The sequence below is a fragment of the Mangifera indica genome, chromosome 2 (assembly GCF_011075055.1).
Source record: "Mangifera indica cultivar Alphonso chromosome 2, CATAS_Mindica_2.1, whole genome shotgun sequence".
Classification (NCBI taxonomy): Eukaryota; Viridiplantae; Streptophyta; class Magnoliopsida; order Sapindales; family Anacardiaceae; genus Mangifera; species Mangifera indica.
In genome coordinates, this window is record NC_058138.1 from 15836369 (window position 1) to 15851783 (window position 15415).

General features: G+C 32.4%; 2 protein-coding genes across 3 annotated transcripts; both read right to left on the reverse strand.

The window, feature by feature from the left end:
- Positions 1 to 78: 78 nt before the first annotated feature.
- LOC123206227 (cytokinin riboside 5'-monophosphate phosphoribohydrolase LOG8-like) lies at positions 79 to 2894 on the reverse strand. 2 transcript variants are annotated; one of them, XM_044623390.1, is made up of 7 exons: positions 2735 to 2894; positions 2534 to 2631; positions 2362 to 2392; positions 2160 to 2259; positions 1937 to 2007; positions 416 to 559; positions 79 to 284 (listed from the first exon to the last, which is right to left on the reverse strand). In XM_044623390.1, exons 1-7 carry the CDS (start codon positions 2846 to 2848, stop codon positions 219 to 221), a joined length of 624 nt encoding a protein of 207 aa, XP_044479325.1. In that variant the 5' UTR covers positions 2849 to 2894; the 3' UTR covers positions 79 to 218. The 2 variants fall into 2 exon arrangements, with proteins under 2 accessions (XP_044479325.1, XP_044479316.1); XM_044623381.1 differs by having other exon boundaries at positions 383 to 559.
- A 4448-nt stretch (positions 2895 to 7342) lies between these two features.
- LOC123206219 (uncharacterized hydrolase YugF) lies at positions 7343 to 15409 on the reverse strand. The gene is made up of 8 exons (XM_044623375.1): positions 14945 to 15409; positions 14334 to 14426; positions 13342 to 13553; positions 12964 to 13108; positions 12790 to 12862; positions 8211 to 8357; positions 7971 to 8096; positions 7343 to 7689 (listed from the first exon to the last, which is right to left on the reverse strand). Exons 1-8 carry the CDS (start codon positions 15241 to 15243, stop codon positions 7612 to 7614), a joined length of 1173 nt encoding a protein of 390 aa, XP_044479310.1. The 5' UTR covers positions 15244 to 15409; the 3' UTR covers positions 7343 to 7611.
- Between the last annotated feature and the right edge of the window lie 6 nt (positions 15410 to 15415).

A 15415-nucleotide genomic window follows, 5' to 3' on the forward strand; every position in this document is an offset into this window, starting at 1 on the left:
TTTACATACTGAGTTCACTCACATTCCTCAGTTTTCAAGTTGAAAAAATTTTGCTTAACAATAGTAATTCTGCAAATCTGACAATAATGTTTCTGTATTGCATGTATTATATCCCTCTTTCATTAGGCAATTAAATGCAAGGAGTCTTCTGTAAATATCAGTTTCAGAAAAATTAAAAAAATAAAATTTGGTCATTTCCTTATGGGGGATCACATAAATCAATCATCTTCTTCTACATTCCAGCTTTGCTTTGATGCCACTTGATTATGCATAGGTATATATTCCTGCAGGAACATATAATTATACAGAATATATAGGGAAACTTTTATAGATAACGGTTTAAGGTTACTAAAATATTGATGGGTGTTTCCAGTATTATTACCGTTGTGGTAGCTAACAGTTGAAATCTCATTACCTCCATTTTTTGTATAAGCTCTCTGGCAGTTTTTGCAGAAATGATAATGCTCCTATCTGATGGCTTGATGAATCCCTCTTCAACTCCTTTGTCAAAGAATCTCAGCAAACAATCATAATATCCATCAATGTTTAACACTCCCACCTGTTTTTGCATGCATTCAGAAAATACATTTCTATGAGAAAGATTTGATGGTTGCTCTTTTTGATGAAGTACTTCAAATGTAAAATAAACTTGATTAATTTATTACTGAAATGTTCAAGAGCTGACATACAACCACCAAACTTTCTAATCAATTTATTGAAAATAATATTTTCTTAGCAAGGTATGTGCAAGAAAGTCAAAGGCCAAGAAGGTGACATTTCTCCTCAACTCCCATTTTTTTATTTTATATAATTTTTTTTTCTAAAAATAATAATAAACTTAAACTATATATATTTGATACTAAACTATGATTGAGTTTATTAGGTAATACTTGAATAATTTAACAATTTTTTTTCATGTCTAAAAAATAATCAAAAATTACCCAATAAAACATTTAGTATGATAATCATTAAAAAAAACAAAAACACATATACGAATATGATCTCAAAATATGAAAATATTGTTATTTAAAAGGAATTTAATTTATTACTTATTAAAAAATATAAAATAATATTCAATTATATATATAAATATAAAGTACTAAAATCTCAATTACAATATAACATATATCATTTATGTACTTATATTATATATATATATATATATATAGATATAATATTATGCATGGTTTACAAAATTTTTTAAATCAAACTAAAAAAACAACTTGATAAAATCTCAAACCAAATCAAATTAATTTGAGTTACAAACAAAAAAAAAATCGAGTTTAAAAATTATATTTTAATCTGGTTTGATTTACAATTTTGGCTTATAAAAGTAAAATACAATATTATCAACAAAGAATATGTTACTAATCACATTTTTACTTTGAGCCAAACTAAAGAACCCGAGATATAATAACAATAACAAATAATAATAATAATCAAACTAAGTTAGTCAACAAATGTTGTATATCCTCGACTAAATTTACTTTAAAAATTTTAGTGTCCTTCACAATTGTAGGGTTCAATTTTGGAATAAAAAATCAACGAAACAAAATTATAATTGTCGGGGATTTCAATATAACATATAAATATATATTTATTGTATGAAAAATATGAATAAGTATGCTTGTATATATATTTAAAACGGTTTATAATTTGATTTAATTTGACAAATTATTATTTTCTTTTATAAATTTTGAACTTAAACAAACCCATTTTAGAATTTAAACTAAATCATAAAATTTGAATGATTCAATCAAAATTTATCATTTAAATAATTTTACGTATAACCTTTTTTATTACCGTTGAATTAACGAAAATAGAAATGTGAAAAAAAAAAAAATTAATTAACAAATATGAATGATGCACATAGAGTGTCAGAAAAATTAAATCAGATTATCTTGATTATACATATAGATTAAAAGTAATTACTTACAGGTTTATCATGGATACCAAGCTGTGACCATGTAATCATCTCAAGTAACTCTTCCATGGTTCCATAACCTCCTTCGTGATTTAAAAATAAAATTGAAAGTTGTGAATTACTTATTTATTATTTTAAAATATGTAACGTATTAATATTAAAAATATATAAAATGATCATAGTATTAATTAAAAAGCTTATATTATAATTTATATATAATATATAATATATATACCTGGAAGTGCGATAAAAGCATCAGCTCTACTAGCCATTTTTGCCTTTCTTTCGTGCATATCGGACACCACCATTACTTCTCCCACTGTTTGCCCTGATATCTGGAAAACGAAGTCGTTTAATATGCATAATTAGCCCAACAGAAGGAAAAAGAAAAGAGAGAGGAAGATGATATACGTATGTATGTATGTATGTATGTATACCTCAATCGGAACAAGGGCTGTTGGAATAACTCTACACCCAAAACAACACAAAAAATGAATCAAAAATAGACATTTTTGTTGTAACGAAAAAAAAAAATATATATATATATATATATATATATATACATATATATGTATCTATTTAATTAGTGTTTATATATATACTACTTACCCAAGAACATGACAGCCACCATCGAAAACTGTCTGAGAAACCAAACCCATAAGCCCGATACTCCCTCCTCCATAAATCAAATCCAGCTTTTTCTCAACCTGAAAACATTTCATATTTTTGCATTTAACCCCCTAAATACATATTTCATGCAAATTAGAGAAACAGGGATGAAGAGAGAATTATGTGAGTATATATACAAACCAGTTGTCTACCAAGATCAAGAGCAGCTTCACTGAAGATCTTTCGATTCCCAGGATTACTTCCACAGAAAACACAAACCCTTTTAAACTTACCCATGAATATTAAGCTACTCATAAAAATATACAAAACTTGAGCCTCTTGTTATCTATATATTTATACATAATATTTTTTAACCAAAGTCATCATCTTGAATAAGTCCTAGAAGTTTATAATAATTGAAATGTGATGATCATGATGATGATGATGATATTAGATCTTTGCATGACACGTGAGACATGATTGTTTAAAATCTATGGCCCATAATACATGATTAATAATGCAAGTGTGTGTGTGTGTGTGTGTGTGTTATTGTGTAGTCAAAGTAGAGTCTCTCCTAAAATTTGCTTTCTATAAATATCTATTTATATTCTTTTTTTAATTAAAATTTTGTTTGGTGGGTGCACCAATAAGATATACTGCTTATTTTCTTGAACTTTAGAAGAAGATTCATCTCCTCTCTTTGTTTTTTTTCAAAATCCTATTTGGTTTTTGTGTTTGGATGTTTGCATGTCCTTTGAAGGTGGCTCGACATTACTTTTATGCTTGTGTCTCATTGGTTAATTTATTCAACAACTTAATGACTTCTCCAAATTCATATATAGTAGATTAATTTAGTTCTTATTACTAAGTTAATTACAAGATTATTTTTATGCATGGAATCTTAATTAGACTTCTTCTATTTAAAATTTTTTTACAAGTAATTGGATATATCACTTCTATATTTTTATATAAAAATAATGTTATGTATACATATTTTTTAATACAAATGGGTATATGCATAATATGTCATCATGTGAATGATTGTTAATCGTCAAATAACACTCAATCATATATGTATCTATTTATATACTAAAAAATATATATACATAATTTTATTGTATATATAAATTAATAACTTAATTATGATTTCATTAGATAATTATTCTTTGAAGATTAGGATAGCTAATTAAGTAACTTATTTTTTTTTTTCAAATATAAATTTACCTATACCATGGAAGTTTATATATAAAACAATCATAAAAATTAAAACCCTAAATATATATATAAAAAAAAAAAAATTAAAACTTTTAGCAAAAGGGTGTCCTTTAGCTTGTCTTACACTTCATAACTTTTGATATATAGAATAAATATTAATTAAGCATTTTTATTGATCATCAAGTAAAGTAATAGGATCTTAAAAGGACAAAACCAATGATATTACATTTTTTATAATATATGATTAAAAAAGAGAAGCTAAGATTCTCCAATGCTAACAAAATCTCTTAATTTAGGTTTTTCCATTTGTTGGTGTATATATATATATATATATATATGCACACACTTGTAGATGATGCCCTCATCTTCACGTATGATGAAATCATGATTCATGACCATTGGGCTTTACTTTCTTAAACATTAATTAAGCATGCTTAAACATGATGATGATGTAGGGGCCTCACTTATTAATCCCACCATTCAAACTTCTAATGCTTTATTTAGTTGCTTAATCAATTAATTAATTTAATCGGACAAAAGATCAGGTTAGCCTGCAGTTGGTCAGATTCAAATAAAATATTGCATAAATTTCATTACATCAAAAAGATAATCTATGCTTCTTTCTTCTTATGTCCTTAATCAAATTTCTAATAATAATTCAACAAAATTATTTACGCTTATAATTAATTGCTCTCATGCATAGATAACATCTCTTTGACTTTTATTTAGTTATTTTTTTAACCCATATATCAATTTATTAATTATTTTTTATAAGTACATGAATTTAAATCAAATTGTGTCATTCTATAAAAATGATTCAATTTTATTATTTACCTTTTTTAAGTTTACAAATTTGGATCAAAAGTTTATCTTTGTGTGTTAACAAGATCATTTTAAAAAAAGATTTTAAAGATTAATAAAATTAGTTGAGTATCGAAATTTTTAAAGAAAATATCTGAGTTTAAATCTCACCTAATATCGACTGAGAACTTAACAAACTTCTGACAAAGTTGTTGTCTTTGCCATTGATGAGAGTGTTGAAGATTGAGGAGCAGCAAGATGATTAATTAAATTATGAGTGTAATGAAGGTGTCAATTTCGGCCGACCTTCCAATTGTTATTGAATGCAGTACAACCCGTGATGTCTGACTTACACTAGAAAAATCATTGACAGCTCCTTCCTAGGCAAGGATTTTGCACATGAAAATCCTACACAATATAGAAGATCATAGGGGCACTACAATATTTAATTTTGACTAGGCCTTATGTCTCTTTTGTGGTGAATAAAGTTAGTCAAATTTGGAAAGCAAAACTCAAAATCTGTGGCAAGCTATGAAAAAGGTACTTAGATATTTTAAAGGCATGGTGGACTACGGTTTATTGTTTAAACTTGCCTCTGTTTCGAATTTAGAAGTCTATTAACTCTATTCTGATTGGGCAGACAATATTGAAGATAAAAAATCTGATTGGACAGACAATATTGAAGATAGAGAGTCCACTGTTAGGGATTTTTTTAGTGGGTATTTTCTTTACCTTGGGGGTAATTTAGTGCAATGGAGTTCTAACTCTATATTTTCCATTGAATCATAATATAAAGCAGTCAAACAAGCTGCTACGGAAGTCTTTGTTTTCCAACTCAGTTTTCCATGCGGGAACCGAGCACAAAGAAATAGATGCACACTATGTAAAATGGGCTCAAAATGTCTGTGATAGCAGTGTAGTATGTGCTAACTGAGTATCAAATTGCTGATATTCTAAACAAAGCCTTTGCCCATGATTAGAAGGCCGAAGGACTGTTTCTCACCCAAACTATACTGAATTCTCAAAGTTCTTTTCATTAACTTGAAAAAATTCATTTACCCGCCTATAAGCCATTAAACTTAATTGAGTCCATTGGTTATATTATTTCCCCCTCCCCTTTAAACCCTAAAAACTAACATTTTTCTCTCAACCTAAGTTTTAAAAAACTATATTTTCCCCCTCAGGGTTTCCAAACTTCAAATCCAATTTTTCCGACAACGACCAGCGATCTCTAAACACCTACTCTCCCTTCCCGATGACCCCTCCTTTTGACCGTGCGACCTCTGACACTCCTAGGCATCGTCATCGACGAACAACACGTCTTTGTCGTCAACGAAGACTTCGTCTTCATCTCTGAACGAAGAAGATTTGTCTTCGTCTCGACGAAGATGCATCGTCTTCGTCGACGAAGACCTCTAGGAGTGTCGTAGGCCGCACGGTCAGAAGGAGGGGCCGTTGGGGAGGGAGAATAGGTGCTTGGAGAGCGCCGGTCGTCGTCGAAAAAATTGGATCTGAAGTTTGGAAACCCTAGGGGGGAAAATGCAGTTTTTAAAAATTTGGGTTAGAGGGAAAGTGTTGGTTTTTAGGGTTTGGGGGTAAAAAATAAATTAAATTTAAGTTCATTTTTAATATTACAGATGAAATAACGATTTCACCCTTGAATCCATCAATCTGTCGTTTTTTTTAACAGCCTATGGTAGATAAATGGGTTTTTTAAAGTTAACAGGTGAGAATTTGTAGAAAAAGCATACATTGGGTGGGAAATAGTCCTTTGGCCTAATTAGAATTGAGAGCTTAAGGTCAAAGTTAAGTGTAGTTGAATAGTCAAATTGTGGTAAGGCTACTGATTCAAGTATCTCCAGTGGCACAACAACTAAAGCTAGTAGAACAGCTTCATTAAGCCAATAGACAATTACCAGCACCAAAAATCAAAACAGCAGTGATTGACCTGAGAGCGGATGTGAAGAATAATCAAATTTCTCAATAGTATAGGGTTGAACCAATCATACTAAATGAGCGAAATTTTAAATTTAATAATCAATTTTATAATCATTATATTAAATAACTGAAAAATTTAATTTTAAAATATCGTTTAAAATGATTTACTCTTAAATATTTACTCACATGTCAATCTTTTAAAAGATTTTTACTAACATATTTTCAGTCAGAACAGATGGTTGAAATAACACAACTAAAGTAAGTCAATATCAAAATATCTACCTAAAGGCTGTAAGGCATGATAGCTAAAAGGGTTGACATCCACACACTCACAGATCAAACAAGGAGACCGCTCTAAAATTAATCAAAGTGGTAAGCATGGTTAGGTTAGTTTAATTGCATAAAATTATACGAAAATGTCAACACTGAAGTAGTTGTTTTCGATTGCCAGTTAAGCCTGTAGTGTCAACATTATAAAATTAATCGCAAATGGCGGTGGCAAGTGACAAGCTTCCTTAAAACTTGTACCTAATACGTAAGACAAATAATACACATCATTAGCATAGTCACTCTTTGATTAATTTGTGTGTTAATCTAAACAAACGTGTTGAATTTTTTTCTTAGTCTAATCCAACAGGAGATTCCAATGTCAAAAAGGTCTAGGAAATTAAGGAAAATGACAAGGATTTATTAAACTATGCTCTAACCATATTTACTAACCTTGATTAAAATGTCATATGGTTGCACCGACAACGTCGTACAATATTATAATGACAAAATATCATACTATTCATGAATCTTGTGATCATAATTTAGTTTGGAATTATTATACACTAATATTTAGTCAAATGGAGATGTTCTAAATTACACAACATTTATAAACACTGGAAACTAAGTTTGATATAAAGAAAAGGTTTATCAAGTGTGACTACAGTGAATAAAATCAAGAAAATACATACTTTTAACAAACCTTGACAGTAATCTCGAGTGAAATGCTACATTTATCTATCAAGGGTTGCCTTTCATATTGAATGAGGCTATGTTTAACTACAATCAGCTTTCAGGGCCGAAAAAAAACATGACAGTGCGGTGATGCAGAATTGAAGTGCAAACTACAAAATAGATCAGGCTGCTGTGGGAACACTGGCATGACGAGCCACGAATGATTCAACCAGCGGGTTGACAAGTTGGGGTGCTTCGTCCTTCATTTAATCAATAGATAATGTTATATGACAATAATAATATTAGGTGAAAAATCTTATACTTGCTACTATTTGATATCAACTACCACTGGAATCAATATCTTATACCAAGTTTTAGCCAGTGTAGGCAAAACTGTTGGTTTTAAGCATTCTTTAACTCTTGAAAGTGGGTGCTTCATCTATAAACTTCATTGACTAACACAACTGAATAATTCTTTTCCACATATGAACACACTTAATTACAGTCCGTAAATATTGGCAAAAGAGTGAGAGAAAGAAACCTGCGGGCAGTGACCAACATCAGGGAGGACAATAAAGTCTTCAACTGTATTGAAATTCCCATAAGCTCTTCCGAGCTCAATGGGCTCCCATGGATCCTTGTCACCCCATGCTATCAAAACTGGACACTGCAAATGAGGAAAGCAAAGTAAACATCAGGAGAAAATTTATATAGTCAAGAGCAACATTTGATCAGCAGGAATCATTATTAGCATATTTAGCTTCAGTTTGCAGAAACTAACCTTCACTTGAGGCAGAAGCTCATCTGGCAGAGGGCCTCCCGAGTAACAAATGAATTCAAGAAATACATCTGCAGCACCAGGCTCAAGTCCCGGCTGTAAGATCTTTTGGACTAGTTCCTCTGTCACTTGGGAGGTGTCATGATAACACTGAAATGCAATACATCAAAGCAATCAACAAAGTTGTTGATGAGAATTTTCATCACCAACTGAAGTACGTAATCTCGAGTCTTGGCACAAGTCACGTTAAAGTAGTGATGGTGAAGATTCAATATGGATCCTGTTTTCCACAACAGTGTTAAGTGTAAAATATAGAGAGAGTTGGACACAAAATAGTTTACCATTGCTTGAGAACCTATGCCCATGGTTATGATATAAATAGCTCTAGGAGAATATGTTAGGGAAGATTATTAGGTATGAGGGCACTTGTCATTGAGCTTAGGATGGATCAGGGTTTCATTCATCATGCAAGATGTTTGGTGTCTTGTCTACAAATGATAAATGCTTCCCTTCTTTTTCCCTTGCCGAAATTTCAAATTTATTGGATTTAAGAAAAGGGTTACAATGATACCAATTACAAATTTGAAATTTAAATTCACATATTAATTCCCTAAATGGACAAATTAAGGATAGGAGAGCAGAAGATATAAAGTACCTGTCAACTAGTAGGACATGTTATATGGTCGAGGAATGCCTATCCGTTACTCAAGACACGAGTTATTGCTTCTGTTGATTAGTCATTTCTTGAGAGACGCTCTATCGGTAGTATATTATCATATAACAATTGCCCCCTTGTTTTCAAAGTGCAAGAACTTCGAAAACTTCTTTCGTTGTTTGCTTAGAGTGGTGCCACGTGGAGTTTGCGAGATCTTCATGGTAAAGACGTTTTAGTTGGCATAATTATCGCTCCGCACATTTTGAGTTGCATACTTGTCATGTCATTTCACTTCTCCATGAAATTTAATTAGACGTGTGTTATTTGCATCACAAGATGGCTGACACGTGTACACGGTCATATTGAACAACTAAGATTGGTCTTTGTTTTGTCCTTGATTTGGCTATAAAAAGGGAGCAACTGGCCTGAGTCTCTAATACTTCAAACGTTTTTTAGTCTATTGATAATTTAAGAGATTTTCATTATGTTGATTGATCGGAGGAGTATCTACACTAGTTCATAGAATGAAGAGTCACTCAACTCCAAGAGCCTTCCATTATTGGTGAACTAACTAGTTTAATTTGCTTTTGTAGGTGAGAACTTAACGCTGCATGTGGTGTGCTTGTTTATGGCAGAAAAGGGAGTTCAGACTCCGACTTCTCTTAAGAGAAAGATGACTTGGTGGATAGGTGTCTAATTGTCTTTCAATGATAGTTGGTATATATGTTCCCTCACGATAGTGGAAGATAGGATTATGTGCTCTATATGGGTGCATGGAGGCATTTTACTTGGCATGACTTTCTTGTTGAAGATGCAACAAACTGTCTTGCATAGGCTTACTTCATTGTAGGGAGATCACATACACATGTTTTTTCTCTTTTCTTGCCCCAGGTTCATATGGAGGAACCTTGCATATAGGCTGATTGTGGCCCTTGTCCCAAGGATAACTAAGGTGAGGTTGAACGCTTAGGAGAAATTTTCACTCTATGTTAGAACTTATCATTGTGGGGATGAGTCTATTAGGATAGACTCGGGATTGTTGTTAGTTGCAACCCAAGCTAAGCAACAACATATCGAAGTGATCTGCTAGATAGAAGCATGACGGATAATTGAAGATCTTCATTGCATAACGATTTTGAATTAAGTGTCATTAGTGTGCAGGTTCTAGGTTTTGACGAGAAAGTTTAATACTCATCTATAGTTGTAATAGTAGGCTAAATACATGTACTTGTAGTCATTTTTTTATGTATTGTATCTTGTAATTGATGTAATTAATCAAATTGTTATTTTAGTATGTTAAATTGCATCTCCGTTGATTGTCATCACACTTATAAAAGGATTTTAATATCCACTCTTTTACGGTTAGTGGACAAACACGAGAGAGAATAAGTACTTAGACACGTATGACACTTAGATGTGTAGGATTGAGGGTGATTGATTTAAGTTATTCAACAAGTTTGCAGAGTTCAGAGTATCCCCCTAGTTGTTATAGGTGTTTTTGCAATACATTGCATTAATGTTTTTCAGTTTCTTAGATAGAAAATTTTCTTACTTTGTTGTTTATCATTGTGTTTGTAATCATTTGGGTGATGAAAAGGCTTAAAAGGAGCTTGTAGTCATTTGGATGATGATAGGGTTGGCTATCTTCTTGCTTCAAGCTAAGTACTTGTACAGTTACTTGTGCTTAGATCTGCAAGAGTGATTAACAGGTTATGGGCTGCAAAATAGATTTTAGTTATGTTCTCTTTACTTTTATATTCAATGCTTTGACGTGAGTTCCTAATCAAGATGTGAGTTATGATTGGCACAAGTTGATAGAATATTGGTGTACACTCTTGGTTAACATGAGTTATATCCTTTTGAGATATTTTGCATGTGACAATTGTAATATTGTTAACATGAGTTATCACTGGACATGACGAGTTTACTCATACCCTGCTTTGTGTGAATCTATTTACGTCTTTAGTGCCAATATTCACCTAGTCATTGCACATGATGACACACTCCTTGAAGCACAAATAGGGATTCGTAACATCTAAGGCTAATGTCTTTAAGACAAGGATTGTTTCTTTTCATTCATCTAACGTCAATTTTTAACCTCTCTATATGAGTTATACCTGTAGCATGACGAAAGATAATATTGACTTTATATAGATTTTCTCTTAGACATTGAACTCGAGTGCCTAGATAGGTTAGGGTGCTTATTGCATTTTGCGCAAATTCTGTAGGCGAAGTGTGCTTCCCATACTAAGAGACGAGACCTTTGTTAATGCAAGTTATGTTCTACATGTCGAGAACAGATTCTAAGAGTCTGTATTCAGCCACATTCTTTGAAATTGTCTGACGAGCATTCAAGTGGTTATGTAAGTCTAACTTACAGGTTGAATTATTGTTTTTGTCTCACCCATTGAAACCATGTTTAGTACCAACACTAGAGATACTAAGCAAATGGTATCCTTTAACTTGAAGTCTTGCTCCATAGGTTTAAAGGAGTTATCTGCTAATAATCATTGTATGCTTTGAACTTGACAACTTAGGTCACCTTGTCTATTATAATCGAACATTGAACCATTGCATGGTGGCAAGATATCAGTCCTTAACAGATAGGACCTACGATTTTGTTGCTTATTTTAGCAAGAATTAGTTACCAATTGCTTTTGAGAGTTGTGGTCCTTTTTGATGTGACTAGTAGGGGTTTCACCACTAGGGTGATTAGTGCCATTGGCTTGAGCGTCGAGAATGACACATTGATGATTAATATTGCAAGTTGCAAGTATGTGTTATGCGTATTCAGTTAACCATGCAATGCATGTAGGCTTACGCTGAAAGATGATGCGTGAAGATGATAGGGCAATATGCTCCTGGTACTGCCTACTGATAGCGCTCGATGGAATAAACTCAAAGTTGTGGGGGGCATTTAGCTCATGAGTTTTAACCTCTTCAAGGTGTATATAACTTGTTGGTTTTTTTCACTTGTATATGGAGAAATAATCATACAAGGCCTGCTATGGGGTTCTTTCGTAAAGAAGTTCAGGAAAGATGTTTCTTCTAGGCTCAACAAATAAGGAGAATTCATTTGCCTACTGGTGTGCATTTGTGGTTAACAATATGGTAGAGATTGACGACATGCTGACATGCTAGTTTAGATCTAATCTCCCTTCTAGCATCAATCTATGGATGAAATTATTTGTCACCAATTGAAGTATGCAATTTCAAATCTTACGCAATTAGGTTGTTGTAGTGGTGGTGAGGATCCAATAATGGATCTTGTTGTCCACTATGGTGTTAAGCATTAAATAGAAAGAGTTTGGTATCTTGTCTGCGTATTATAGGAGCATTCTTTTTTCCTTGGTAATCCTTTATATTTATAGGTTTCAAGAAAAGGGTTACAAGGATACTGTTTACAAATTTGAAATATAAATTCAAATATTAATTCCCTAAACGGATACATTGACAATAGGAACATGATAAAAAATAATTAGGCAAGAAGTTACTATTTTCCATCATGGGCAAATAACATGAAGTGGATGTCAATTGGCAAAAGTGTTATCTGGTCAAAGGATACTTGTCCGATAGTTGAGACACAAGTTGTCGTTTCTACTTAAAGTCACTTCTTGAGAGATGCTTTACACGTAGGGAAATACCGAATAACAAGAGACAAGGACAGGGCTGCATTCTTTCCAATCAATACTAATGTGAAAATTCTGAAAATTTCCAGTCTTTATAACACTAAACTGTTGAGAGGTTGCTTTTAGTCGATTAATTAAATTTCCAGTTCTCCCACATAAATTTGTTACTTTTCAACCAGTACTAATGTGAACAGTCCCAAATTTTGTGAAAAAAGCCCAATATAACTGAGAGACTATGAAAATTTTGAATAACGTTTGTCTAACATTGGAAAAATATATATGTATATGTATGATTTACCTGAGAAAGAATACTTCTGACAGAATTTGGGGTAGCGATTGATTTGAAGAAAAGTTTCCCCACGGGAGTATTCCTATAACAATAGAATCACAAAATGACAAGTGCAGTTTCAAAAACTTTTGACAGCAGTTACAAACATTTAACATCAGCAGGAAAAAATAATCCCAATTTCACCTTAGCAAATTCTGAAATGATCTGATCAAAGGCCGTCCAAACCAAGGCTGCTTTTTTATATGAAGCATACGCAGAGATATATTCAATAAGATCATTCCCTTGCAGATCTGTGGCTCTGTGACTGCAGCCTGAAGACCAACTAGCCCTACTCGAAGATCGCATAAAATGTTTTAATGGAAATCTAGATGACCTGTAATTCCTTCAAATTTGATGAAAATGCAAATGTTTTGAAGTTTAGTTTTGGCACAACAATGCTAAGAGAATTTCTAGCAGCTGTTCCTTTTTTTTTGTATGACTTACTGAGAGATCAATTACATAAAAACAATCATAAAAGATGATTAATCTAAAAAATGTACACACTGAGAAGGAGCTGATCACCTCCAATTGAATTGCATATAAAGAATGCTTGATCTTTGACAACATCTTTACAAAATTCGTTTAGCTGGGAACCCCATGTCTCAAATGTATAAAAAGGTTTGTCATCAAAATCACGAGGATTAGGTTTGTCTGAGTATCCATAACCAATAAGATCAATTGAATATACTCTATGAGATTTGGCAAGAACTGGTATATTTTTCCTCCAATGGTCACTGCAAATTAGTAACAGTAAAGGATAATGAAATGACTGATGCAGCCACATTAGTTCAGTAACAAAAAGAGAAGGAAATAAAAAAACAAAACTTTTGCCTCTCAACCTCACCAACAGAGACCTTCGTTACAGAATTTTAATCCTATATTCATATTACATGCTTGCAAGAAACTATCTTATGTCTGTAATAATAACTAATATGAGCCGGAGACTCCATACAATGACCCTATTTCACGTCAAAATACAGCAACTTGGAAATTACCAAATCACTGCCTGCTGTTTTAATGGCATGACAATAACGCATAAAATTGTCAAATGACATGCCATTGCTTCTCCACACATAATCCAAAACTGAAAACAGCAAACGATTTTTGGAACATCACAGTTTAGAAGAATCAATGGATACTGAGATGTCCTCCATTAAGAAGAAAATTTACAAATAATTGATATCCATTCATGCCTTATGGTTTCAAACCTAAGAAAAGCTTAACAAACTTTAAGCAAATAACAATTTAATTTTCGAAGGGGTTACTATAAAAGTAGGATTGTAGAACTATACAGAACTGGAGGCAATGTTTTCATCAGAGAAGTCTGCAAAAATTCATCCTACTTCCATTATACTACATTAAACAATCCAAAAAAGAAAATATGGTATATGCAAGTTCCAACAACACAAACATGAATATCCACCACCAAGCACGCCAATATAGAACAATCTGCATTTGATACCTATAGAAATTAGTTGTCTGCTAATGAGAAGCAAAATGTCAACGATGTAGACCTGTTTGCTCCAAAACCATGAACTAGAACTAGAGCAGGGCCACTGCTTCCAGAACACTGATAGCGAATCGAAAAACCCCTCCAATTCCACATACTACACCACACAAAAACAGGACATTACAAGTCAAGAAAAGGCTTGTTCAACAAGAGCAACAATCAATTAAAGAACTTGAGGATCCTAGTTTGATAATTTCCTGTTAAGGGAAAGACTAATTTCATCTCCGTTCTTGTGTTTTCATTAGCTAATAACCTTAAATTTGATGACTAAATGAATCGTAATAAACTAATTTAAAGTTTTAAACATCAATTAAAGAATTTAAGGATTCTAATTTTGTGAATCCTCTAAAAACTTCTTATTCTTATACCTTGATGAATTAATGAGGCAGAGCTAAAAAAACAACTACTACAAATCAGATGTAATTTTCATTATTTAATAAAACAATGGTGCCCTTCTCAAATATAGGCCCCTTCCAATGCAACACGATGCTGAACTAAGAAAACAGAAACCCCTCAAAATCGACAACTATATAAATCTTAAACGAATTTTCCAACTAATTCAAACAATAAAATTAATATAAAAGCCAGATAATAAAAAGAATAATCATGAATTACCAGCTTTTAACTTGATCATTGGAACTGGTGTTGGGGAAACTCTTGTCTTCTCCTAGTGCATCAACTGAAGACTCATTATTTAAGGAACATGCAACAAACCCATTTGGCTTAAACCCCGAAAATCTGCAAGAACGTGAGGAAGTTGTGTGAGAAACAGTGAGTTTATGCAAACTAGTATGATCAAAATGGGAAGAAGATGAAGCGATTAAGTTGGTGTTTCTTGTATGTAATGAGTGAAGTATAAAGTTGAGGTTTGGTAAAGGTTTTAGGAGTGTTGAAGAAGCAGTGGCAATTGCCATAGCTAGATTTCTCAGAGTTTGAAATTGCAACGAGAGAGAATCACTGAGGGAGAAAGAGAGTACTAGAGTGGTTGGAAACAGCTGCTGTTCTATGTTCGGTCTTTCTCCACGTAGGCAACTCGTGTCATCATCTTCACTCGAAGTATGCTTACATTAGCCTCACAATGATATA

Coding starts and splice junctions, on each gene's coding strand:
- LOC123206227 (XM_044623381.1), bottom strand. CDS start 2,848: ATGAGTAGCTTAATATTCATGGGTAAGTTTAAAAGGGTTTGTGTTTTC. Junction 2,632..2,734: donor TTGATCTTGGTAGACAACTG/GTTTGTATATAT, acceptor AAATGTTTTCAG/GTTGAGAAAAAGCTGGATTT. Junction 560..1,936: donor TTGGTATCCATGATAAACCT/GTAAGTAATTAC, acceptor ATGCAAAAACAG/GTGGGAGTGTTAAACATTGA.
- LOC123206219 (XM_044623375.1), bottom strand. CDS start 15,243: ATGGCAATTGCCACTGCTTCTTCAACACTCCTAAAACCTTTACCAAAC. Junction 14,427..14,944: donor AATGATCAAGTTAAAAGCTG/GTAATTCATGAT, acceptor TGTGTGGTGTAG/TATGTGGAATTGGAGGGGTT. Junction 13,554..14,333: donor CATGGTTTTGGAGCAAACAG/GTCTACATCGTT, acceptor ACTAATTTGCAG/TGACCATTGGAGGAAAAATA.